This window comes from Magallana gigas, chromosome 8 (genome assembly GCF_963853765.1).
Source record: "Magallana gigas chromosome 8, xbMagGiga1.1, whole genome shotgun sequence".
NCBI classification, from domain to species: Eukaryota; Metazoa; Mollusca; class Bivalvia; order Ostreida; family Ostreidae; genus Magallana; species Magallana gigas.
Window position 1 is genome coordinate 12,645,154 of NC_088860.1, and position 25,357 is coordinate 12,670,510.

Consider the following 25,357-nt stretch of genomic DNA (forward strand, 5'->3'; position numbering starts at 1 on the left):
TGAAGGACCACCAAATTGTAATGGTTGCATATCACATTGTTTATAAATTGTAATTTTAATTTTTAGATCTGTAACTAAAAAAAGAATTATATATTATGGAATTTTTTTTTTTTTTAATTTGCAATAACTTCAGGACTGTTGATGTAGGCAGAATTCTTACTGGTATGCATATAAATGTTACTTCATTATAGTATTTGATGGCATGTGATATTCTTTTACATTGGCAATGTGTGTACCAATTGAATGGATGCTAAATTTCATCGACGATAATTAAGTTTAGGATATGATAAGAGAGATATAAAGCCTTGTTAGAAGAGGAATTTTTTACTTGAGCAAATTATGCTTCCCTGAAACAAGTTGATATCTGATGGAAATCCCACCCTGTTTACTTTGGTCAGGTTCAGGGACCCCTTATGTAGAAATGAAAAATTGTTTCGTCAAAAAATCATTCACTAAATTAAAGAAAGAAGTTATTGACATCAGTATATCTTTAACTGTTATGTAATATTTTTAGGTGATAAGAAGTTTGTCAGAAAATAAACCACACAGGTTTAACGAAAAAAAAGCTTTGTCATCATGACAAATGTTATTTGGTGGTTAAACAAGAATTGTGTTGACCATTGAATGCATCTGTAAACTGTTGAGATCATGCTGCTGATTGGGACTGCTTTAAGAATTCAGCGTCAGATATACATTAGTTGATCTCCTCGAGGATGTTACCCTCAGACAGACAGACAGACAGACAGACAGACCTCTCCTACACATACTTGTGTATGGAGTATGGAAACTGCGATGTTGATAACAAGTGTTAGGAATGACAGCATCAGAGTATGTGATGGGATTGAACAGTTATAATTTATTGGTTTATGAAATGCTAATTGTACAACACCTACTGCTTTTAAGGAGTGATTGTCCTTTTGTATATTATCAACAGAGAAAAACAAAGGGGTGGATGTAAGGGGTGGTGATAATTAATCTTATTTATTCTCTTATGATATAGAGAAAGGGAAAATCTGAAAAGCACAGTATAGTAAAATGTCTGTCAGCTCTTCCAAACATTTGTGGGAAGGTCAAAATATTGGTTCTTTAGATCTTTGTAGACTTTCAAAGTTATATAATATGGAATAATTAGGAAAGAAAGAACCAATCACTGTAATATAACTAAATATATGATGTGATTTTTTGTAAACTGATTTCTATTTGAGGATTTGGCAAACAATAATATAGTATATTATAATTGCCAAATCCTTAAATATATTTTTAAACATATTATACACGAAAGTTATGAAGCATAAAGGAGGTCCTTGCACTGCATCCCCTTGCCTGATGCCAAACACCACGCCAAATGTCTCATTTTCATGGATACGATCAATATTAAAGTAATAAAAAATATAGATCAATGGCTTTTTGGAGAGTTTCAAAGAAGGACAGAAATGAAGATAAAAAAACAAAACTGATGCCCTGAATAACAGAGTCTCAGAGCACTAGATATTTAATTCTCTTATGTCATTATCTTATAATTGACTAAATGATGGATGAATTCTGTGCCAAAGATTGACTGTAGATACACATTATTTGATTAACATTTTTCTGGGAATAGTTGACAAAACTTCAGGTAGTCTGGTTATTAGGACATCTATTTTCATCCAGAGAGAATGATGCAGTGGTCTGGCTATATGATGTGGTATTAATGATAATCAGTCAATATCATCCTATCTCCATAAAACCAATATTAATAGATCCTCTATTTTACCCAAGATAAATTCATAAAACTAATGCCATAAGTAAATAGCTTGGATAAATGGACCATTTCACGGAAACTGTCAAACGTTTGCATGATCAAGGGAGATAATTAGAGATCCACACTTTTTGTGATGGTGAATATTGTTATGGCGTGTTGGAATTTTTTTCTTTTGTAAGGTATTTTTTTGGCTGCAGCATCTTGTTTTATGACCATAAAAGTCGCTTGCCAGTAGACAGGAAAAATGAAATGTATCTGATGAACTGATGAGCTGAACTGTTGAGGTGTTGTTGAACCAAGCTACACTCTATGTATCAAGTCTCTCCAAATTCTATAGCTTAATGTCTCCTTCAGCACTTTATAAACCAATCTCATCAGCATAGCATTTAGTTGTATAGGCATAATGAAACTGTTAAATTTCGAAGTTAATTTTAACAAATTTAAAGGTAATTGCAAAGAAATTGTGAGAGAGGATGAAATATGGTAAAAGATGTTGAAATTGGAGAAAAAAAAGAGAGTTACTAATTTTTATAGAGGGGTGGAGAAAAGTATCATTCATAACTTTCACTTCTTCCAGTAGGACCTATATCTGCGTAAAAATGATAAATCTTAACAGTACATTGTATATTTATTTTGATCTTCCCATCAAAATGTTGGGACTGGTAGAGAGAGAGAGAAAGAGAGAGAGAGAGAGGCCGGCCTATCAATGCATGCCAACAGTCATGGAATCTGAAACCCTAATCTTTAATATATCATTTGAAAAGCAATCAGTTTCAAGAGTTTAGTGATTATGTAGGTGATTATACATAATTTGACGTTATATTGAATAAGCCAACTGCATATAAATCAATTTCAGACCACAATGAGGTCCATTGTTTCAATTCATTTGTTTCTGTTCATTTTTTGCTGGGAGGGAATGGAGTTTTTAGCATTACGTAACTTTTGATATTTGCTCTGATTTGCTCACATATTTTTTCCCCGGTATAACCATTAGTTTTGGGTCTGAGGTCATGTTAACGCTTAAATGGCAAAAAAGTGTAGCATAACATGTCACTGGGACCTTTTTATTCGTAATCAGGCTATGTACATCAACCCCCCAGGGTCCAAGTCACTGGATATTAGCCAATGAAGATAGAAAATATCGGGGGAAAATACATAAAAAAAAGAGGAAATATGCATACCTACCTTAGTTAGTGCTGGGAGACGGTTGATTGTGACATCCTGCAGATGAAGGGGGATTTTATTCGTGCAAAAAATAAAATTATAGCTGGTTGCTTGCAAGACTAGTGGATGGAAACGTCGGTTGATAAAGTTCCTAATCTTTCACATCTTCCAGGAGATAAAATTGATAGAGGAGGAAAAAATATAATGGATATGTATGTAAATTGCTTCACATCACTGTCCTAACATGGCCTTAGAGGTGGGGCTTAGCTAGGAAAGGTGGCCTTTGATTGGCGGAGAGGGAAATTTGCACTGGGTGAACTGTGCGACACAGTTTGTTTACTAAGCCAGTTGATCGAGTGCTTTTTCTGGTTTAGTGTTGTGTTAGAGTTCAGTACATGCAGCAGTGGTATTTTGTACGTAACATTTAAATCTGCCAGCTCCACTACAACACAGGCGTGGGTTGTGAGCCACTTATTGAACGATTCATTAATACTTCCGTCGACTGGTCAGTTTCTAGGGTTGAATACTTCACAGATTCACCTGGTGTAATGACATAGATTTTTTTATGAATGGATATGACTTGAGACACAATTTATTTTTCCGTTTTCTTGTGGAAATTGGACCTCCGAGTTGGAAAGAATCCTGGTAGATATTTTGACTTGTGTGTGTATTCATATTTTTTCTGTCAGTACGGAAGGTGACATCAGTGTTCAGTGAAGATTTACATTTATTCTGAACAAGTTTTACCTCAAAAGGGGTGAAAGAAAAAAAACAAGCAAGCTGTATCTGGACACCATGTTTTCCGAGTACAATGGTCACCATGTCCCCCCACACTATGGGGGACCTCACGGACCTCCTCCTCCCCACCATCATGGGGGACACATGCCCCCCACTGGGCACCACCACCCAATGGCTGGACCACCTCAGTCCTACTCCCCGTACATGAGACCCAGAATGGACCCCACCAGCGATGTATTTACCTGTCTCTTTGGTGACCTCTTCGTCAAATGGTGAGTGCTAGCAAAGTCCTCTTTTGTTTGATGAGCTGAATAGCAAGGTGTCCTTTCTCCTTTTTTTTTGGTTGAAATTGTCTTTTTCTGTTTTGACAAATGATAATTTTTTTTTATTTCTGTGAAATGGAGAGTGTTGTTAAATTGGAATTCATTCATCTTTTCTCAGTGTTTGAATTAATGGCTGCCTCGGAACCTATGATTTGGTTTATGTATGTATGTTTTGATTAATGGACGGGAGATTACATAAAGTCCTACTTGTAGATAATTGACAGGAAATATGATGTAAAATTCGGCTAAATTCACGCATAAAGATATCAATTCATCTTAACCTCATTATTTATTAATAGATGGAGATTTTTTTAACAGGAATATCTAAAAAAAAAATTTCAAATATGAATTATGAAATGAAGAGTCACAGGAAATTCCCTATTCTTAAATTTTGAATCATATACATATGAAAATGTGACAAGTAAAAATCCTATCATCATGACTAAAAAACATGTATTATTCATCCTGCATATTATGACACGTTACACATACATTACGTTATGAAGTGGCCAAGTCAGCATTGTTAGAATGGTTACTAAATGACTTCACCGGACAGAAAACACTGCATTTTGTTTCTGTGGTGTTTCCTCAGTAAATTCGGAAGTTTGCTCTCAGTATCAAGGAATTGTTCCCTTGAGAAGTCCGGAAATTGTTAGATATCCAATTTTAATGAACCACTTTTTATTCTTGTACAGAGTTGATATATGCATAAAAAATAAAGTGTCAGTAGAAAAAAGAAGGTTGGACAATAACTTATTTTTCACTTTGTAGTACTAAAATTGTGGTATTATAAAGGAATTACAAGTAGTGTGTAGGCTTTTGCTAATTCTGTGAATGATCATCACTGTTACGTTAATGCAGTATGCATAGTAGATATGGCGGCCTTCTTGTGTTTTTTGTTGCATTGGTGCGCAGTTGTTTTATTTGTGCATCGAAATGAAATTTAATGTTAAAGGCCCACCCATGTTTCTACCATTACACAAAATGCACTGTTACAAAACAAAATTCATCAGAACATCTATATTGAAGGAAAAGTGATAGAATATTAGTAAAAGGACATGTGTACCTGTCCAAATTATGGCTACCAACCTTTGTAAAGCTCGTGTTGAGGTTTTAAAAACATGGTGAATTGACATCTATTTGGATATGTTTATTGCTTCAGATGGTCTCTTATTGAAATCTTGTAAAAAATGGCTTTGTCTCTCTGATTAAGCAAGTAGCAAGGAGTTTATGCTGTAATTTTCTTGTTGTACATGAAATGTGTGAACCCTAGGTCATGATGTTTAAATAATTACACTATGATGGTGGACATTTGATAAACATATGAGTCAGGCGTTTTTGTACTTTTGTTTTCAAATTGTGATAGGTTTACCCATTGAGTTGTTTTTTTTTCTTCCTATTGACCTAATTTCTTACATTTAAGGATAGGTTCCTGGTTCGTGGTATTGTATAAGCCAACCAAAAAAAGAACCCCATTTCCTCTGATGTTGATCGAATTACACAGGAACAAATAACAAAAGATGGATCTGGGGATGCCACTTTTTTCAGAAAAACACAAATACAAGAATAGTGTTTGTATGACTGGTGGGGAAAAGGGGGGCTTTAGCGGATTTTGAAGTCTTAGGAATTTAAAAAAAGTTTCATATTATTCCTTTAGATATGAGCACTAGTGTTGTTATGGCCTACTTATATCATGAGTTGTGAACAGCGTAAAATTTCTGTGCTGTAAATTGGCTCCAGCGTTTTGTGGTGTAAGTAGCTTACCCCTCTTAATACCCATGGTAAACAATGAAAAAAGGAGGGGTGTTTTAGATCAGTAAAATACCTGTAATCTCCAAAACACCGTCCCCCAAGCCCATGGCTAATTTTCTCCTTTTCATATTTTTAAATACCTGCTTTTTTTCTTTCTTGTCTTTCAATGTATGTAGAAATCTGTATCTTCAAGAGCAAGGACCAAACAATGTGAAGACGTCAGTCCTTTTGAAGATTAGCTGCCCCCAAAGAAAAATATCATTGTAGGAACTTCAAAGTAATGAATGAACAAAATTGTGTTGATATTTTTTTTCCCCCAATTAAGCTGCAAAGTCTGTAGAAATTTAAATTTCTTTAAGCCGTGATAGGTGTTTCTAATTTTATAGTTTAGGTTTTAAGGCTTAATTTGTTTACAATACACCACAGAAGTTGCCTGTCTTGGTCAATATCTAAGAGCTAATATAATACATGACTTCTTGCACAATCTGTTTTCCTATATTATGTTTCAACAGATGTATCAAACAACGAACAACACAAAGGGAAGCTCAATGAATTGTTTCCTGCCTGTCTCATCACCAGATTAAATAATTTTAAGGGAAACAATGTGTAGTATACTATGTTAAAATGTACTAGCACGGAAAACAAGTTTTTGTAGAGGTCTTTGGAGTGTCGGAGTAACATCTTTGAAGTTGCCAATCCTTCATCCAGGACTAAGCTTTTTTTCTTCTATTTTTACTTCTGAAACATTAAAAACTTTTGATGAATCTTGGATTTGAACATCAATATCCTGACAGTTTTCCTGATATTTCCACTAGAGTATGTCGCAGAGACCTCGAGTCAGAGAATTGTGGGATGCTGCACAAACTTGATCAATGGTTTTGCGTAAAAAAAAAGAATAAAAATAAATTTTAGATAATGGGGTTTTAAAGCAAAAGTACAGACACATCTGCAGGCGCGATATGACTTGTCAATGTGAAAACCATTTTGAAAAATATATAGACCTCAGGGTATGTGTACAATACCGACCTTCTGTGTTGAAAAGTTCGTTAATATTTCTGAAACGCAGAAAACAAAATTTTTACATGATATGCAAAAAACCATAATATGAATAACATAATTATGCAAGGTGTCTTTAAACGCTTTAAACCAGAATTAAATAAATCATACGACATTGTCATAGAGAATGATTATTTCATCGTTAATGGAGAATCGTTGAACAACAGGCAGTTCCATTCTTGATTAAAGAACATATTATAGATATCACCACTTAAAATATAAGGTTGATTTCGGAGAAGGTAGTTGGGAGGGGCATGCTTTGGCTTTTAGTCTTGGTTGAGAATCAATTATTGGCCTCGTAATGGTCAGCTTAGAAATAAATAGGACACCTCTGCTAGAAATATATATAGAGAGAAAAATGATGTTCATGATCATTATGGAGCATGACACGAGGGCAAGATACACTTTTACCTCATTTCTATGTTTTTCTATGTAAGAGAGCAATAAATTACCAGGTCAAAGGCAAGGCCAAAGGTCAATTGAGGTCAAACACCTTGTTTCGCATTGCACCAAGTAACCCCAAGTCAGGTCTATCAGAAGATTGTCAGAAGATAGCTGAAGGGCTAGAGTATAATTAGCGGAAAGAACTATAAACAAACGCTAAACACTTGGAGATTTCACATAAACTGTTATTTGAGACTGTGAAATTTTAAAGGCTGTAATTTTGGGGGGAGATCAAATTATTTTCAAAAAGCATTCAAAGAAAATAGGGTTCTGGTATTTAAGTGAAGACTCTGTAAAATTGAGGGGTTAAAAACCCCAAAGCATTTACAATCTGGAAGAATATTCTGGGAAATGTCAAGAAAGGGTGTCTGTATGAAAAACTATATCAAATTTTTTGACACTGTGAATGGTGTTTGAATAACACTGCAAACCTAGATAATTATTCACATATATTTTTAGGAAAGTTTATTAAAACCTATGACATGGAGTTATCTTAGCATTATATGCACGAAAAATTAAACTCTGCTTGAAATTAAGGTTCAATATCTGTGTTGGAACATCAGTCATATGGCAGCTTCTATGTGTGTTGTAGATATTTAAAAAAGAAAAGCCTCCACAGAGCTGGACGAAGGCCAATATATTCAGGATTTATACAGGCATAAAGTCAATTACAGAATTTCAATGAAACCCCAGTGTTGCAAATTCGAATGTCAATGGGTATATTGATGTTTCTCGATCTTGCTTTCAATTTTGGCATTGAGAATCGGTCGGTGTGAAAAGTCTAGAGGAATCTGATGGGGTTAAATTCGATGGTAGTGTGCGACTGATTGAACCACGAAATGCTAATGGAAAATAGATGAACATCCTTAAAATACTTCTCTTCAAAGACCAAAGCAATTGATGATGAAATATGAGAGAGAGAGAGAGAGAGAGAGAGAGAGAGAGAGAGAGAGAGAGAGAGAATGAACAGCTGCAGCATTAAATATCTGGATGAAATGTTAGATAAGAAAAATATTGCCTAAAGATGCATCTTGGAATACTTATACTTGATTATAAGGCAAACCGATTGAAAAGATAGCCGTGATTTGCATTTAATGTCCCTTTAGGAAATGTGTCATAGCTCTCCTAAAAATGGGAGGGAACATTGTTGTCCTGACAAATTAGCTTGCGTGTTGCATGTATTTCAGCTGTAAACACTCTTTAGAAGATTCGTGGAGAATCTATTAAATGTTGATTAGAGAGGGTTTTTTGAAATTAGTAATTAGTTAATCATGATTATGTCTCTTGGCTTCCTTCGTTTAGCCCTGATAAGAGCGGAAGGTTTTGGGGGTAAGGAGTGACTTCCCCTGAATTTCTGTTGAAGACAATTAAGGATGAAAAGCCCATTTTTTAGATAACATTCTAATTATGGGTAATCAGTAACTTCTGTGGGATTAACGTAATTGGGCGGTGTTACAATCGCCTATTTTGGTATTTATTGGCCTCATGATCAACTTAAGTAAGTTAATGAGCAGAAATAAGATTTAGCCTTGAACTTTGGTGGGTATTTGTTGCTCACTTTTGGATGAATTAAAATAAGGTAGTTTCGAGTCCTAATTTAGAAGAATAGGAAATGTAAGATTGTTTAACAAGTTTGAAATATCAGACATTAGAATGAAGAAAAAGATGAATTTATAGCTGCAGTAAAGCTTGGTAATACATATTGATAGGAGGGGAGACAACTTTTAATTCCCAGAGTGGCAGAATATCATGTTTTGCAGAGAAAATGTCCAATAGAAGAAATGGTTTGCTGGGAAATTGGCAGACATTGGTTAATAGGTTCTAACAAATGAAGTCTAACAGCTGTGCAATCTCTGTGCAATTGAGCAAATTTATTAAAGAAAGTTAGCCCCACAAGGATCAGGGACGTATCTTTATTGAAATACTGAAATCCTTAGGACTTGGGAGCTTTTCTGTCTCGGATAGAAGGAGATAAAGAGGATATGTCACATAGACCTGTTTCTTGGAGACTCAGTTTGGTGGCTGTCATATATACCTTAAGTTCAGACAGTACATTTAGATGTTCAGGTGTTTCACAATCTTATACAAAAAGCAGAATCAGGAGTGGTTCCCCCCCCCCCCCAACACACACACAATGTGCTTTGGACTATAGTGGACTATTAAGACTTGTGTGCAACATATTATACCTTCTCCTAACTTTGCTGTTATAGACATTCTCTTGCAGGTAATTTCAATATGCAGCAAAAAAGAGCTGCCAATTTTGATTTTGCATTTGGAAATGAAGTATGTCTTGCCCAGATCCATAAAATATGTTCGTATTAATTTTGAAAGGAAACACATATTTATCTATTTTACTGGACTGATTCCACAATTTTTTAATTAAAAATACCCCCCAAAAAAACCTCAACATGCCTCTCACCCCCACTTCAAATGATCTCTAACTTCTGATTGATACTTCACAAGAGATATTAATATGATGTTTGAAAGGCAACTTTTTGCACTGGGGTAATGTCACAGGGCTTTGTTAAAGATATGCTCCCCTTGATTCCCCCTGTCACTTAGATCTGAACGGTGTCACCACTCTCTGCACAGACTATGCTAATACTGACATTAAAATGCTGATTTAGCACTTTAGCCCAATAAATTCATAATTAAACAATGTGTTCTGATTAGTAATTAATGATAGTAAAAGTGCAAGGCTTGTGTGTGTGAGAGAGAGAGAGAGAGAGAGAGAGAGAGAGAGAGAGAGAGAGAGAGAGAGAGAGAGAGAATTGTTATTATTCAATTAAATATCATAAAGTCTTTGACAGTTTCTCATGACAGCAACTTTGGATGAAAATTGCAAAATGCATATTTTCATACAAAACTTGTTTATTAAGACAATGTAATAGGTTTGAGCTTGAATGTATATCTATCCCGGTCCATCTGCAAGTCATCTTTGTGGGTGTGATACCATTCATGTTTAGACTGCAGTAATTATTGGTTGACGTACTACTGGTGATTCCTCTCAGTACTTCGGATCACTGCCCGGAAGTTTGTAGTATTCAGTACAGATCACTGCCCTTAATTTTGTAGTATTCAGTACAATTTACTATCCTCACATTTACAGCGCATCATAATTGATCATTAGCAATGTTTATCAGGTAGTTTCTCCTGGAAGACATTTGATTTCATTGCCCTTTCTTATGAATATATCTATATTTTACATTCATCTGTTACTCGATTAAACCAATATGTTTTATTCCATCAGTCTCCCTCTAGTGTTGATCCTTAATATTTTTATTTAATGCATGATACACTCTGAAGGGTTACCTTTTTTTTTTTTTATTGTGGAGAGAGAGTCTCAGAGAGGTTACCGAATCTTGCTGTTAATTAAATTGTTTCCTGAGCTGAGCTAGATCTTTGCAAATTCAACAGTTGATTGAGCCCTTAACCACTGTACCAACAGCAGACACATAAAGTGTTTTAAGATTAGATCACAACTTCTGTCCTAATTTCCTAATTTTTCAATTTCGTTGCATCAGTGGAATTTCGAGGGTCTTTAGAATCTGTATTAACATGATTAAGGCTAATTTGAATCTTGGACAGAAAGATGTCTCCAGGTCAATGGCTTTGTGCACTGTTATGGAGAGAAAAAGTACATCTAATCATTCTTATTTTGGAATATTATAAAACGATTTTCAGAAATTGAGGAATTTTTCATGGGAAATTTCCATTCCAAATGAAGGTGATACATCTCTTTTTTCCCCACTTCTTTTCTTGTTATAAGATGATTGAAACAAGTTCTACAATTTAAAAGTGCTAGAATTTTAATATGCATGAGGAACTTATCCATATTTTGCCCCCAAAATCTGGAGATTTTAATGATTTTCATGACATCTTGTCACTGAATTAATTGTCAGAGAGGTTTTGAAAATGTAATTGTTACAGAATAAAGACACTTTGAGTGAATGGACACAAAATTATGGAATTGAATAATTTGGCTAGTAATGAAGTTCATTGATGACTCGACAAAATTGGATTAAAAAAATAGTAATGGACTTCTTTTTTTAAGTTCTCCATTCAAGTTGACAGATTCTGTCTCTACCTTATTTGAATAGAAAAGAATTAAGAGGTCTTATATGATTTGAATAATAGATTAGTTATCAGCTAATTTATTTTTATTTTTCGATTAATTATACCTGTTAATCAAATTACATGTACAAAGGTGTTTTTTTTTTTTTTTTTTGTAAATGTCAGCTTCAACCTTATGACCATGAGTATATTGTTGTTTTTTAGAGAGAGAGAGAGAGAGAGAGAGAGAGAGAGAGAGAGAGAGAGAGAGAGAGAGAGAGAGAGAGAGAGAGAGAGAGAGAGAGAGAGAGAGAGCACTGTTTCTTATGGCACAGGTGTCAAAAATTAATGATTTGTGCCTCAGACAAAGCTTGCTTTGTTTTGCATCCACTCCGTTTACATTCTATCTGGCATCCGATCATTCTTGAGGTTTGTTTAAGGCATGAGAAAGGACAAACTTGACCCTCGGAGATCTGAGATTTGAAACGTGATGTGGATGAATTTCAATGGATGTAGTATGAAGCATATTCATTTACCTCAATGGTAAGCCCTTCTAAAGGTACACGAAACATTGATTTTAAAAAGAGATTGGATGTTAATTGACCATTCAACTAGATGCATCTAGGTCTACACTTGTTCTTATAGGATGATTACAGGAGGAACAAGTTAAAAATCAGGAGAGATTTAATTTAAACAATGCTGCCAATGACACACAAAACGATTTGTAAACCGAAAAAGAAACCCCAGTCAAACCATGATTCATGAAGATCCTAGATTCTTTAGCTTTTATTTACTCGAGTATTTACAAACCATGATATCAAATCTGTGTTGGGAAGGGGTCACTCGGTACAAGCAAATAACAGTTCTATTATAGCATGAGAATTCCCCCAAATAGAGTCAAGAATTCCTGTTGTGTTCGGTGGTTTTTTATTTATGATCTAAACATATTTACCGCCACATAATTAGATATCTGCGGTGTGCTGTATATTAAAAGTCACTGGGATTAATTAAAAAGGATATTATCCACTCTTGTGGTTCTCCAGTAAATTGATATGGTTTTTTCCTGATGATTCTATTTATTTTTTTAAAAGATAGCTGTTAAATTAAAAAATAATTGACAAGTTATACTATTCAAACTTGTATCTGTTAATTGAAGCAAAACTTGATAAAGGGAATAAACTGATTTCTTTTTAAACATTTTTTTTATGATTAATTTATTGTTTGTTCATTAGAATGTTTACTATAGTTGATTATTAGAAATGAGAAAATAAAAAAAACAGGGAAGAAGCAAACTTCCATCAGTTTATTAAAATATTTGCAACAAGAATGCATCTTTGATTTTTTTTTTTCAAACAAAGAAGTTTTCTGTTCAATGAACTTTTAAAGTTTTGATTCATCGTAATGAAATTCGGTAGAGAACAAATAAAAGCATTCCAAGATTAGAATTTGACACCCTTGTGTGTCCAGTGCCTGGAAGTATCGTCAGTACTTTCCAGTATTACTTTACGTGTTTTGCAGTGTCACAGATGAGGTATTTCTGGATTTTATTTCGCTGTGTAGGCGACGCTGAGGGAAGACGCATCATTTTCATGATTTGCATGCGCTCAGTATCCCAGCCTGTTTTTTAATGGCGGACTGCACTTTCTGTGTTTGAACTAGAGTACAGGAGACCCAATGCTTGATGGACTGAAAAGTTTAAACATGCATTCTCTCTGTGATGTGCAGGTTATTTATTTCTATGCATTGCCAGAGATTTTTTTTACTGTCTTTTAAAAAGCGCCTGCACATCTCATTTTTTGTTTGTACTCAACAGATGCCAGGCTTACTGGATTTTCGTAAAGTATGCTGGAAGGTTACAAAGTTTATTCAAGTAGAAATGAATTTTTGACTCAATATCTCTTTTTAAAGTTCTGTGGTAAAGTATCTATGTACTATTGATTGAATGTAGCCCCCCCCCCCCCAACTCATTCTCCATACAACAATCAGTAGTTAACATTTATTGGTAATGTTGGTAATCAATGATTATTTCAAAATTCATAGCTTATGTATTTATATTGTGTTTATAAAATAAAACAAGTAAACATATATAAGGATAAAATTAAGAAGATCAAAAGTCATAGAGATGCGCAAAATTATCTATGTTACAAATTCTTTGCATCCTTGGAAAAAGGATGCTTTGTATTGAATGATGATTATAAGTTACCCCATATGCTAAAATAATAGCATTTATTTTTTGAGTACTTACAAAATTGTGTTGACTAATAAGTGAGAACAATTCTTGCACAAGAAATGATAATTAATGGTTCATTTCCAAGATACAGGAGAGAGAAAGGCAATAAGGATAAATTCTGCTGCTACTTGATTTTTTTGTGTGCGCACAAGTTTTTTTTTGTTTTTTTTTTTTAAAGACAGATTGGAATGACCCAGTACAACCTTTTCTCTCTGGTTAGTTGAAATCTAAGAAGAAAAAAAGTCTCGTTGCATTGAGTTTGTAAAAACACACATGCTGGGACGAGGTTTTTAATGAGATGGAGATTGTATTTATCTAATAGGCCTTATGTCCCAGTGTACACAGCCTCATTTTGGCATCTGTTGGTATTCACTGTTTGCACAACACTGAAAATGCCTCTAAGCCAATGATGAAACTGTGTATCAAATAGCCATTTTTATCTTTTCAAGAGGTTGAAGAAATTGAAGGGGATTAATTAACACAACAGTTTAAAGTCTTGAATTACGATATGTTCTGCACCTGTTAGGAACAAGGTCTTATGACGATGGGGAAAAAAAATGAACTGCCCATTTCAATTATGTAGTTTTTATTACGCCTTACAAAAACATTTTTTTTATATAGATATAAATTTAGAATCATAATCAAGTAAAGGAAATCACTGAATTTCAGGGTTTAAAAAAAAATTTAAATTGATATATTTCGATCAATTTTGTTGGATTTAACAAGCATGGGGTTATAATAAGAGAAATTTGATCAAACATGTTAATGGGAGTTTCTTTTTTAAATAGTGTCATATTTCCTTTTTCATGGCTGTATCAGAATTTCTAAACGCAATTTTCATATTCTTTTTAATTTTTCCCTCCAGCACCTTTTTGTATTGAAAGCAAGAAATCTGTTTGGCTATTAGTTCAATTTTTTTCTTGAGTTAAGTTTTGAAAAGAAATCGTTTTTCAGTTCCTTTATTTAAGAGGCAAAAGCCATTTAACGTGTGTAAATATTTTCTTACAAAAGGTTACTGGGTGCAGTTTTTCTTTCGACCAGCTCGAAACTGTTTACTCTGCCATTGACATTGATACTAGAAAGCATTTTTTTTTCTCAATTTTTTTCGTTACCCCCACTAGAAATTTAAAAGCAGTAAACTGGTAAAACATGATGGAATGTATTTAGATTGACAAGTTTTAATGAAGTTTTGAAAGATTTTAGTAAAGAATATCTGTTCCGTTAATTGATGCATAATTGAAGTCGGATGAACCGAAAAAAGAAAACAATGTTTTGGGTAGAATATTTAAAAGCTTTTTATGTTGTTGATGATATCTCATGATAATTGCTGCAATTATATATAACATTTGACTATTTGTAAGGTATTGTATTACTTAGCTGACTGTGGCTCGAATTTTTTACGTGAAATAGAATTTCAAAGGAACAGTCAAAATAGAACGATTTCCATTTAAAGGTTTTTTTAAATAAATAGACACCATATGGAAATTTTGTGCCTTGCATTTCATTTGCAGGCTAATAAATGAAGCTTTTATATGTTTGGCAGTAGATCTGTTTTAACTTGTCAGCTGGAAAAAACCTCAGTTTTTCTCTTCTGACACGATCTTCTGGAAAAACTGTACTGAATAACCTTTCATGGATGACTGCATCTCTTCTCTGCAAAATCTCTTAGGGCCCATTTGTGAATAAAAAGGAGAGAGAAATTCTGGGGGTTGAAATCACACTAATCTAGCTCCTTTTTTTCACATATGTCTGAAAAACTATTCCAAAAAAGTAAGAATTAAATTGAAAAAATTACTCCAGCTTACCTGTAACAAAGTATCTGGCATTTCATTATCTGGCCAATATATTAAACCTTCAAGAGTTATGCTTCTTGGCCTCATTGTTTGTTTGAAAAAAATATTTTTACAACCTCAAAACATGGCAGCCATTTTGTTTTGTGTGTGTGTGAGAGATATGTTTTTGTGAATATGGGTCAACAGAAAATCTAATGGTGGCAGTGGATTTCTGAAGGGGTGACTGGGTGCAGGGAAGCAGCCATCCGTGACTTAGCGTAAGATGATTAGAGAGCCTTTCTTAACATAAATGCTTGTAAAAAATACGCCTTGAGAACAGAGCAGTTATTTAATACCTATCATGAAGGAAGTGATTTAGATGGAAGGGGTGTTTTAATGTGGTAATTTTCCCGCTAAACACACTCATCTTTGAATCCATTCAGTCTCGAGAACAATTTGAGACGGAATCTTCTGACTTTGACTGTATATATCTCTGGGTCAATATAAGGCTTTTATCCATATACATTTACCCTTTTCTGAGTCACGTACGCTTCTTCTCTTTTTTCATGGTATTCTTGACCCTCGGGTTTCATATGTAAATGTCTTTCAATTACTTTGTGTACACCAGAACCAAAATTTTTTAAGAATTTTTTCATAAGTGTATAGATAAAGCCAGAATGAGCATGATGATGTAAGAATTCTGTTAGTGAACTATGATATCAGGAATGGGCGTGTTGAAGTCCGTGAAATGGTCTGCCATTACATGCCTACCATCTCTGGTTTTACTGTACAAAAATGAATTCTGTCAAAGCTGACAGTATATAAGTACAGTACAGGTTTTCAAGCAACCTCTGAATTTATGTGTAATATATTTGCCTTTAAATTTAAAGAATTTGGAAATACCCATGCTGTAATAAAACTGTTGGGTCATAAATCATATCATACTAATGCAGACCCTCCAAACAGTCTATGTAAACAATGTCAACAACAATACTCTGTCAACAAGAAAATGTGATTGAGAGAAAGAGAAAGCAAGTCAGAGATACTTTGTGAGGAGAGAGATGGTGAAAGAAGAAAGAGAAACATTCAGATAGACAATTTACTTATGATTGCAGTTGCTTTTATTTTCGTTTTTTTTGTCATTGCAGCTTTGAAGATTCAAACAGCAACACCATGCCAAGCATGGCAAATCCGTACCATCGACCAATGGACTTGGGTTCGAATGACTTGGCACATAAGGCACGCAAGAATAAAGAGGATAAATACTGCGGCGTGTGTGGGGACCGAGCTCTTGGATACAACTTTGATGCCATATCCTGCGAGTCTTGCAAGGCGTTCTTCAGAAGAAACGCACCGAAAGGACTGGTAAGTCATGGAACTTATAGGATGAAATCAAAGTAGTGAGACTACTTAAGGGAGTTGATTTTTAATGATTATTGTTGAACAAGTAATGCTTTAAAATGAAAAACAGAAACAGTCTTCTCATTTTTACAAAGAGCTATTTTATGTTGCATGTGCATTAATTAATTTAATACATGAGTACACAGGTCCACGCCACTTTCAGTGCCCATGATATTGCATATAGAAGATTAAAAAATCAACCTTCAAAAATGGGTGTTAATTCACACTAAGACAGCTAAATACTGGGTTTAACTGCTTGAATGCTAGTATATGTTTTTTTTCCTTGAGAGGGAGGTTCTGTAAATTTAAGTTCTTTAACAGTTAGTGAATTTTCAATACTTAAGTTCCCTCTCCCCTTCAATTGCCCAGGAAAATACTGTTAATTTGACTAAATGGACAAAGCTTGTATATTTTAACACCATCACTTTAACAATCAATACAGTATTTAAAATGATTTATTATGGTAATCAGAATTTTTTTTGTTGGACAGTGGAAAGCAATAAATAGATTTGTTTACAAAGCTCAAACAGATGGTAGCAGTATTGATGGAAACTAAACTATGTATGTTAAATTCCATGTCAGTATAAGGGAAATCAGTATAAGTTTCAGGCTAAGGGCATTAGTTGAAAATGTAAAAGCTTAGTTGTTATATAAAAGGAAAGCCTTTTCCAGGCTAATCCTTGCAGAGACAAAAATAAATTTTTATGAAAGTGCCAATAGAGGAGAGTAAGTAAAAGGGAGTTAATGATGTGTTAAATGTCTACAATTGGATGTCGCCATCCTCTGTTGCTTAAAGAATAACTTTCTCTTTGGGTTCAGGTTATTATATGATCTGGATGTCATTTTGGGTGTAGCTACCTTTCAGTAAAGAACAAAAAAAAATTTGATCAGTATAGTCATGAGGTAAAGAATTTGCTCCATCAATCCATTCCAGACAGTAGAACATAATATTATTTTTATGAAAAAATGATATGACAAAATGATGCTATGATGAATGGTTTTGATTCTGTGTAACTGAATGTTTTATAAGTTTATAGATACAAACTTGAAGATTAGGGAAGTCAAACTGACTTCGTAGTAAGCATGAATTTATCATAAGCATGTTCACGTTAACCTTGTTTTACTGTATTCCACCTCTGCACCGATTTCTATCAGAAATTGGTAGTAAATCAGCTTTGGCTGTTACGACCAGTTAGGACACTTACAGTATTACGCACAGAATTGGGATGGCTGTAAGCTAGTCATTTATTTGGTTTTCTTAGGTTCTTGGGTGCTCTTGGCCTTGACAGTGGTATAAATAGATTTTGACAGATAAATGTCTAGGACTCGTTAGAACAAAAGGATTAATTAGTGTCATTGCATGAATACTGCTGAGTTGGAGGGGTAACACCCCCAAAATGCTCCTCTAATGACAGGAAAAAGGAAACCCACTCTTAGTGCCCAAGTAGTGGAGAGAAAAATCGGCCTCTATGTTTATACGTAAAGCTTACACGTAAACAAAGATAGATATGTTTTAAGTTCGCAGTACATGAAGTACGCAAGCAGAATCTTGCCAATGGGATGGGAATGAGTTCACCAATAGTACTGATTCACTGACTGAATTATGCTCGTGTGATAAATGAGACACTCTTTTGAATAGAGCAGGGGAAGGGATGTTGGATAGGATACTTATAATTATTAGGTGGCAAATGAAGAAAATACCAACCAGTGAGACTTTAATGTCATGAAGAAAATCAAGAAGTTTTGATATTAGATATTACAGAAGATAAAAAGTTTTCGATGAGAAAGTATTGTTTGATTATTATATAGGCATGACATTTGCTAGAATTAATAGCCCCTTTTCAAAAGGGTATCATACTGTCATGCTCTATTATAAGAGTGCATTGATTCATAGCAAGAGAAAATGAACCCATTCTTCAGATTTCTAAATTATGTGCCCACTTTACAAAGAAATCATTCTGTCTGTCATTTTCTCAACTTCTTTGTCAACCCTGTCAAATTGTAGATTTGGATCACTATAATAATTAGCTGCAATGCAATTGCAAGCCATAATGTGCTGCAATGTGCTGATATTTCAATCAACCGAAAGCCACAATTCTGTCAAGATGTCAGTCAAAAAGTCTATTTAATATATCCTTATTTTGTTTAGTGGTTTTTAGCATAAATGAGTTTTGAATATTTATGACAATTAATTAAAGCGAAAAGATGATTTGGTGTTGGATTCTTGTGTCTTAATTTGTTCAGGTTGTCACTCTTAGTCAGAAACAGTTTGTTCTCACAATAGTCAATAGTCATACAAAGTACAATTTATTTATATATAGATTTCAAATTATGGAACACTCATTAGTTTTGAAACAGTGAAGAGATGAAAATAGAATACTATGAAGTATTTCAATATCCTTAGGGCCCTCTTATCTTCAGAACAAAGATTGCACAATACATGTATTGGTTGGGGATTAGGGTAGGGCTGGGACAAAATATCGAAATATGGATAATATCGATTTAATATGCAGATGATACATGTATCGATATGTGTGTATAAATCTTTATGAAAATTCTAATCCTGCTTTTCTTGTTCTATAATGCTTTATCATTTAAAGATTTTATATTTATATGCAATTCATCCAAGGTTTTGTTATGGTGCAAAAGATTGATATGTATAAGTTGCACATTTATAATTGACCAATGTTTTTTGAATTATATTTCCATGTTCTGTGTTTAAATGAATGTTACGCATCATTTAGCTTTATCAAAATAAAAAATTTCATTGAGAATGTGATATGTATAGACATTCGTGTTCATATAATCCTACTTCTGCATATAATGAACTAACATTTACTTGATGATAATCAGAATCAACTTCAATTAAGCAGGAGATGGCTATGAAATTATGTCTTCTCCCAATTATTGCCAATCATGTATGCCTTTTTCTGACATCCATTTTCGGTAGGAATGGACTGAATTAAACAGGTGTCAAAATTTAGTCACACAAGAATTTCGACAGCTGAATGACTATGATGTCTATCTGACAAAGACAAGCAAGGAGTGGTATTATCTGAGCCCAATGGAAACTGACAAAGCATTATATCGCTGTATAAATCTCTGTATAAATCTCCATGATTGTTTGTCACTGCAAGGCTGGTGTACACACAATGCCGTTGAAGGCTTTGTGTGTGAAATAAGCCCCACATTTAGCACTCTGGGTAGAATTTGCTACCCTAGGTGCACTGAGGGAGAGAGAGAGAATATGATGTGTGAACTTGGGGAAGATAAATGCTAGGTTAAGAAAGATTTAGCAGTGCATAAGCTGTTTTATGCATTTTTTACACAGCTGGAGGCACTGACTTGTCTAGATCTGTTTATCTCTTGTTATTGCATATCTATTAATGCTACAGACATGTTTTAGGCATTAGATAAATGATTACGTCTGTAGAAAATATTTAAAATTTAATGAAATTCTATACACTGTCATCAATCCATCTTGCTCTGACACTTTGCGTTTAATGATTATCAATTATTACGTCTCAAATGCTTATTGGGTACAAATCATTCAATAAAATTCAATGAAGTTGAATTTTTTTTTTCAGGAATATTTCAAGTGTCCATATGAGGAAAAATGCAAGATGGACGTCTCAAACCGGCGATTCTGCAAGCGCTGTCGTCTTAGGAAATGCTTCGAGATTGGCATGCGTAAGGAATACATCCTGACTGAAGAAGAGAAACTTCGAAAAAGGCAGCGAATAGAAGAGAACAGGTTGATTCAGTGTGTCATTGTTCTGATTCCAAGGCTCGGTCTGGCAAACTTTGGTTGCTCTGGTTTGACAAGCTTCTACAAATTGTAGCCATTGAAGGAATAAATCTATATCCCACTTGTAGGCAGCCCACACTCTTTAAAAAGAAAAATAAGAGAGAGAAAAATGTGCTGCACAACTCCCCTTTGGTTGTGAAAAATTACCGGTATTGACAATTGTAATGAAGCATCGATCCCCATACCACATTAAAAGAACAACAAAAATACGTATCATAAGATTCCACTCCTTTGGTTGAAAAAAAAAAAAAAACACTTTGTTTTTCGCAAGTTAATTTTGAGTTCCTCCAATGAGCTGATAGCGAAAATATTTTTGGAAAAAAAACATTTCTTTCATAACTGAATCTTACAACAGATGTTTTAATCAAAAGTTTTAAAGATGCAGTGAGTCAGGAGAAAAAAATTTGATGAAGATTGTCCATCTGAGTATATAATGTGTTGGCAGACCGAGTTACTAGTAGCTTAAGAGCAAGAGAGATAACTCTGTTTTTGAAAAAAATTTCAAGCTGAATTGAATTTTAAAGTAAATTATGAATTTGAATTTTAATCTCTACCAAAAAAAATTAAAAAAAAGAAGAAATTCCATTGCTGTTTTATTTTTGTGTCTAACTTTTGTGTTTTTAATTTTTCAGGAAAGTACGAGATGTAGATAAGACAAAGACACAGTCTGGGATTGTGAGTACGACGGAAAACAGACTACGCGCACTGGAGCCTGATGAGGAGTATATGATAAACGAAGTGGTGGGAGCTTATAGACAATCTTTGGAGGTGTCCATCGCTTCCGAATTGCCAAAAGACAAACCGCAAATGCACATGAAAGACTTGGTAAACATTGCAGAGCTGAGTGTACGTCGAGTAATAGACATGGCAAAGAAAATCAAATCATTTAAGGCATTGTCGCAAACAGATCAGATCAGCCTGCTCAAAGGAGGCTCGATCGAGCTGCTTATTCTGAGGTCAGTGATCTCATTCGACAAGGAGAAGAACCAATGGCTGGACCCCTTAGACAGCGAGGACCACTCCATGAACATGAAGAACCTCCAGGAAGGAGAGGGCGCCACTTTGTTTGCGGAACACATGAAGTTCACAAAGTCCCTGGCTGTTGACCTGAAGGCGGATGAAACCATGTTGATTCTCTTGCTGGTCATCTCCCTGTTCTCGCCGGACAGGCCCAATATCAGTGACAAATCGTACGTTTGCCAGGAGCAGGAGAAGTATGCTTTGTTACTTTTACGTTACCTAGAATCTAGGTACTCTCCATACACAGTGCGTGCCATTTACCCGAAATTGTTGATGAAGCTGACAGACATTCGTGATCTGAACGAGGAGCATTCTCACGTCCTGCTGAAGGTCAACCCCGAGGGCATACAGCCCCTCATGAAGGAGGTCCTGGATATGAATCTAAAGGACACCATCACTGGAAACTGTGAAAGCCCAATGTGATTGGGGAGGTAGCTAGCTAGAGATGATTAAAAAAAGGTTTATATATAAATATATGAATATATCTGTCCCAGTGGGCACTTGTTGTGCAAGTATGAATGGATGAAAATCTAATTTTCTGCTTGTGAAAATATTTTGACAGTGAATGTATGTAACTTGTCGTACAAGTACACAGATTTTAAGAGCAGTAGAATTCTAATTCAACAAACCCCTCCTCCGTTTTTTTGTACAGGACAAGAAAGACATGAATTAGGGCAGTTCTCAAAAGAGAGAAGTCTTTCTCATGTACGTGTATATTTTGTTAATTCAGAAATAGTACATGTAGCACTTTATTTGAAAGAGAAAAAAAACACAAACTGAAGAAAATATTTTGAATAGTTGTGCATATGTACTTGGATAACTGCACACTCAATTTGTATGTCTGTGTGTGTGTGTAAGTGCTAGGTGGAACTCAGACTGTATAAGTCAATGTGTTTTGGTCTTGCCAGATCGCGAGGGAATTCCACAAGTATTGCATTCAGTGGAAAATTGTATACATATACTGATTTTATTAATATCCTGTATTCATTCATATCCAACATTTTTTTTTCTCTGTTTAACATGGATGTTAAATCATTATTTGCTGTGAAGTTTTAATTTTGTCCTTACGAAATAGCTACAATGTGAATCGGGCTCCATAATATAATCGTCAAGATTCTGAAAGGGAAAACAAAATGTGCTGTACTTGTTGTCTTGTTGTACTCTTTAATTAATCATTGTGTATGATGAGAAAAAAAAATGTAACATTTTTAAAAATTTCCCTTTTGTCACCAAGTGCCTGTGTGAAATGATAACAGAATATTGTGATATTATTTTCTTCTTAGATAGGGAAGGTGATGGATAAACATAACTATATAGCTATTAGGACTCTCATTCTTTCTTGCTCGTTCTTTCTCTCTCTCCTTGTCTCTCTCTCTCTCTTAAACTGCGATCTCTTGGTAGGTGAAACAGCTAAAATAATCATAATTAGAAGAAAATTTAATCAACTGTAGATTTAGCACTAATTATCTACAATATTTCTGTACACTTGATCAAGAATTGTTCTGGTTGAGATGAGCTCATTAACAAGCTTATAAGCTTACCTGATTGAAAACCCCATCTTTATCCTTACAGAATTCTATAAAATAATGTGGACACCCAAGAATCGAAGCTAATTCAGAAATAACAGCTATTTTCTCTTAACTACCATTAGTACTAGGTATTAGGCTAAAAAATTGTCAATTATTTCATGGTGTTAATAAGCACATTACTGACAAATGAAGAATTCCAACAACTCTCCAAGTGTTTAATTCATTAAATTAACATCAGATCTGTATCATTTTACAGAGGTTTATTTTAAAATGTAAATTATGGGAGTTGCAGACAAAATTCAGTGAGCCCTGATTGACGTAGAGGACATTTTGTGAATTACAAATATATATCTGGCACGTGTTGTATCTACTGCAATACCGGTGAGCATAAAGACTATTAATTACGTATTTTTCAATCACAAAATGTGTGATAGTAATTAATCAGCAAAGATTTTTTTCATTGTATTTTTAACTTGTTGCCATGCAAATATCTGTCTTTTTAGGCACATTATACAGATTTTATATTTTTATTTTTTCATACAAATTTCTGAGAAGTATTACAATATCCTCAGATGCAAGACTTTTTTCTATGCTCAGATATCATCAATGAGGGAATCGTGGTCAATTTTTAAATAAATCGTTTGTCAATAATCGAAATGAGCCAAAATTGATTTTCATTGGAAAAATTTACGGAAAAAAATTCACTCTGTTGCTTTGTATGTAAAATCCGGGCCAAATAAAACAAAAAACATCAGAACAGTTTCTATCATCTGTATGTTTTATGCTTTTCTCATAAATGCCTACACTTGGATTAATTTTCTAAATATCAAGATAATCGAAGTCTTTATTGAAGAAAAAAAATTCAAGCCTGGTTAGTTGATAGCAGTTATTTTATGTTCTGAGTATTGTTATTTGAGGGGAAAAAATCTGCTCATTCTGGTAAAACAGAAGATGGTTGTTTCATATATTATTAACAAAAAAAAAATATCAATGTTTTGTATATATAATTGTTTCAACTTCACTTGTCTATTATTAATTATACTTGGATTTCAAGTTAACTTGTGAATTTTCTTCAAGTGAAGACATGTACATTGTTAATGTTCCTACAGCAAGACTGATTTTAAAAACTCTGCTTGAAAACCAACACAGTTATACCTGTATGAGTATATACCTCGATTTCCTTGTGTTGCAATGAGCGTAGGGGTGTGGTGATTTCTCTGTGTATTTTATTTTGATCCTTGTTTTATTACCCTGAAGTGATTGGATTTAACCATGTTTTGTTTTGGGAATAATTTTAGACTTAATTTTTAACATTTATTTTCTCAGCTTCCAAAAATTTTAGATACTTACTTTCAAGTCTGACAGTAAAGTTATTATTTTTCTTTTTTAGCAAATCAAAGATAATTTCTTTTGTCAGCTCACTGTACAAGTTTTAAGAAGTGCAGTTTGTTGTTGGTTTCAATATTTCATATACCCCATTCAACTTCCTGTAGATATTGAATTGCAGCAGACATTGTAATATAATATTACATGAACTCAGATCATATTTGTTGGTACATGTTTATATGTACATGTACTTTGCTTGCCTGTGACTAAAACTGTTTTACAAGTTGATCTTTTAAATTTGAAAGTTAATGAAGACATTCATAGCTAGATGTTCCTGTGTTACTGAATCTGTGCAAATGGATAATTTGCATGATTTTTGTATATTATAGTGCTAAATTAGACAATTTACAGAAGGCAGATAGATGATTATGTCTGTTACTTGGTTTTAGATAAAGGGATGCGACCCTGCAGCAATATTTCCCCGCTGACAGACTTGTACTATTTTTGCTATATCTCTATGTTACCATCATCCTGTGTATTAATTGGTTATGTACATTACGATAAATAAATCATGTATTGTACTGTTAACAGGCTTTGTCTTTACTACCACCCATAAAAGAAAGCATGTGCCCTTGACTAGGCCCATGTACCTATTTTTTACAAGAGAGTGGATTTATTCAGTTTCCTTGTTTTTGAGAAGAGGCATCAGTGGTGTATTCAAGATCTTAGCTGCTACGTACAGCTAAGTAGATATTCGTAGCCTAAATTTTTGATGCTGAGAATTAATTATAAAAATTCAATATGGCTATCTTAATTACCACCATGTAACAAACATGAAATTTATCTTATTTAGGAACATTTTGTTCATCCTATTAGTTATAATGAATTTTAAACTGTGTTACAAATTCCATCTGGTAGAATACAGTTTATTTTTTCACTGTTTTGCCTTTGGTATGCAAAACTGAATGGAAAATAGAAAGTGTCTAGTTACAGGTTAAAA

The 25,357-nt window shown here is 34.1% G+C and overlaps 1 protein-coding gene and 1 long non-coding RNA gene across 21 annotated transcripts in view; one reads left to right on the forward strand and one right to left on the reverse strand.

Annotated features, from left to right (window-relative positions):
- Positions 1-3,144, reverse strand: part of LOC105328925 (uncharacterized) — a 76,298-nt gene extending 73,154 nt beyond the window's left edge. For all 4 annotated transcript variants that reach the window (XR_010708565.1, XR_010708567.1, XR_010708568.1 and 1 more), the window contains exon 1: positions 2,927-3,144. This is a non-coding gene — a long non-coding RNA (uncharacterized lncRNA). The remainder of the gene's footprint in view (positions 1-2,926) is intronic.
- LOC105328926 (vitamin D3 receptor) overlaps positions 1-24,945 on the forward strand; it is a 94,512-nt gene extending 69,567 nt beyond the window's left edge. For 14 of the 17 annotated variants that reach the window (XM_034471591.2, XM_034471595.2, XM_034471592.2 and 11 more), the window contains 3 exons: positions 16,422-16,638; positions 20,262-20,437; positions 21,115-24,945. In XM_034471591.2, coding sequence (XP_034327482.2) covers positions 16,422-16,638; positions 20,262-20,437; positions 21,115-21,925 — 1,204 coding nt within the window. In that variant the 3' untranslated portion in view covers positions 21,926-24,945. Of the gene's footprint in view, positions 1-3,248; positions 3,916-15,396; positions 15,552-16,421; positions 16,639-20,261; positions 20,438-21,114 lie in introns of those variants that run through there. The other 3 variants (XM_034471588.2, XM_011429971.4, XM_034471606.2) reach the window with 3 other exon arrangements.
- The last annotated feature ends 412 nt before the right edge of the window (positions 24,946-25,357 follow it).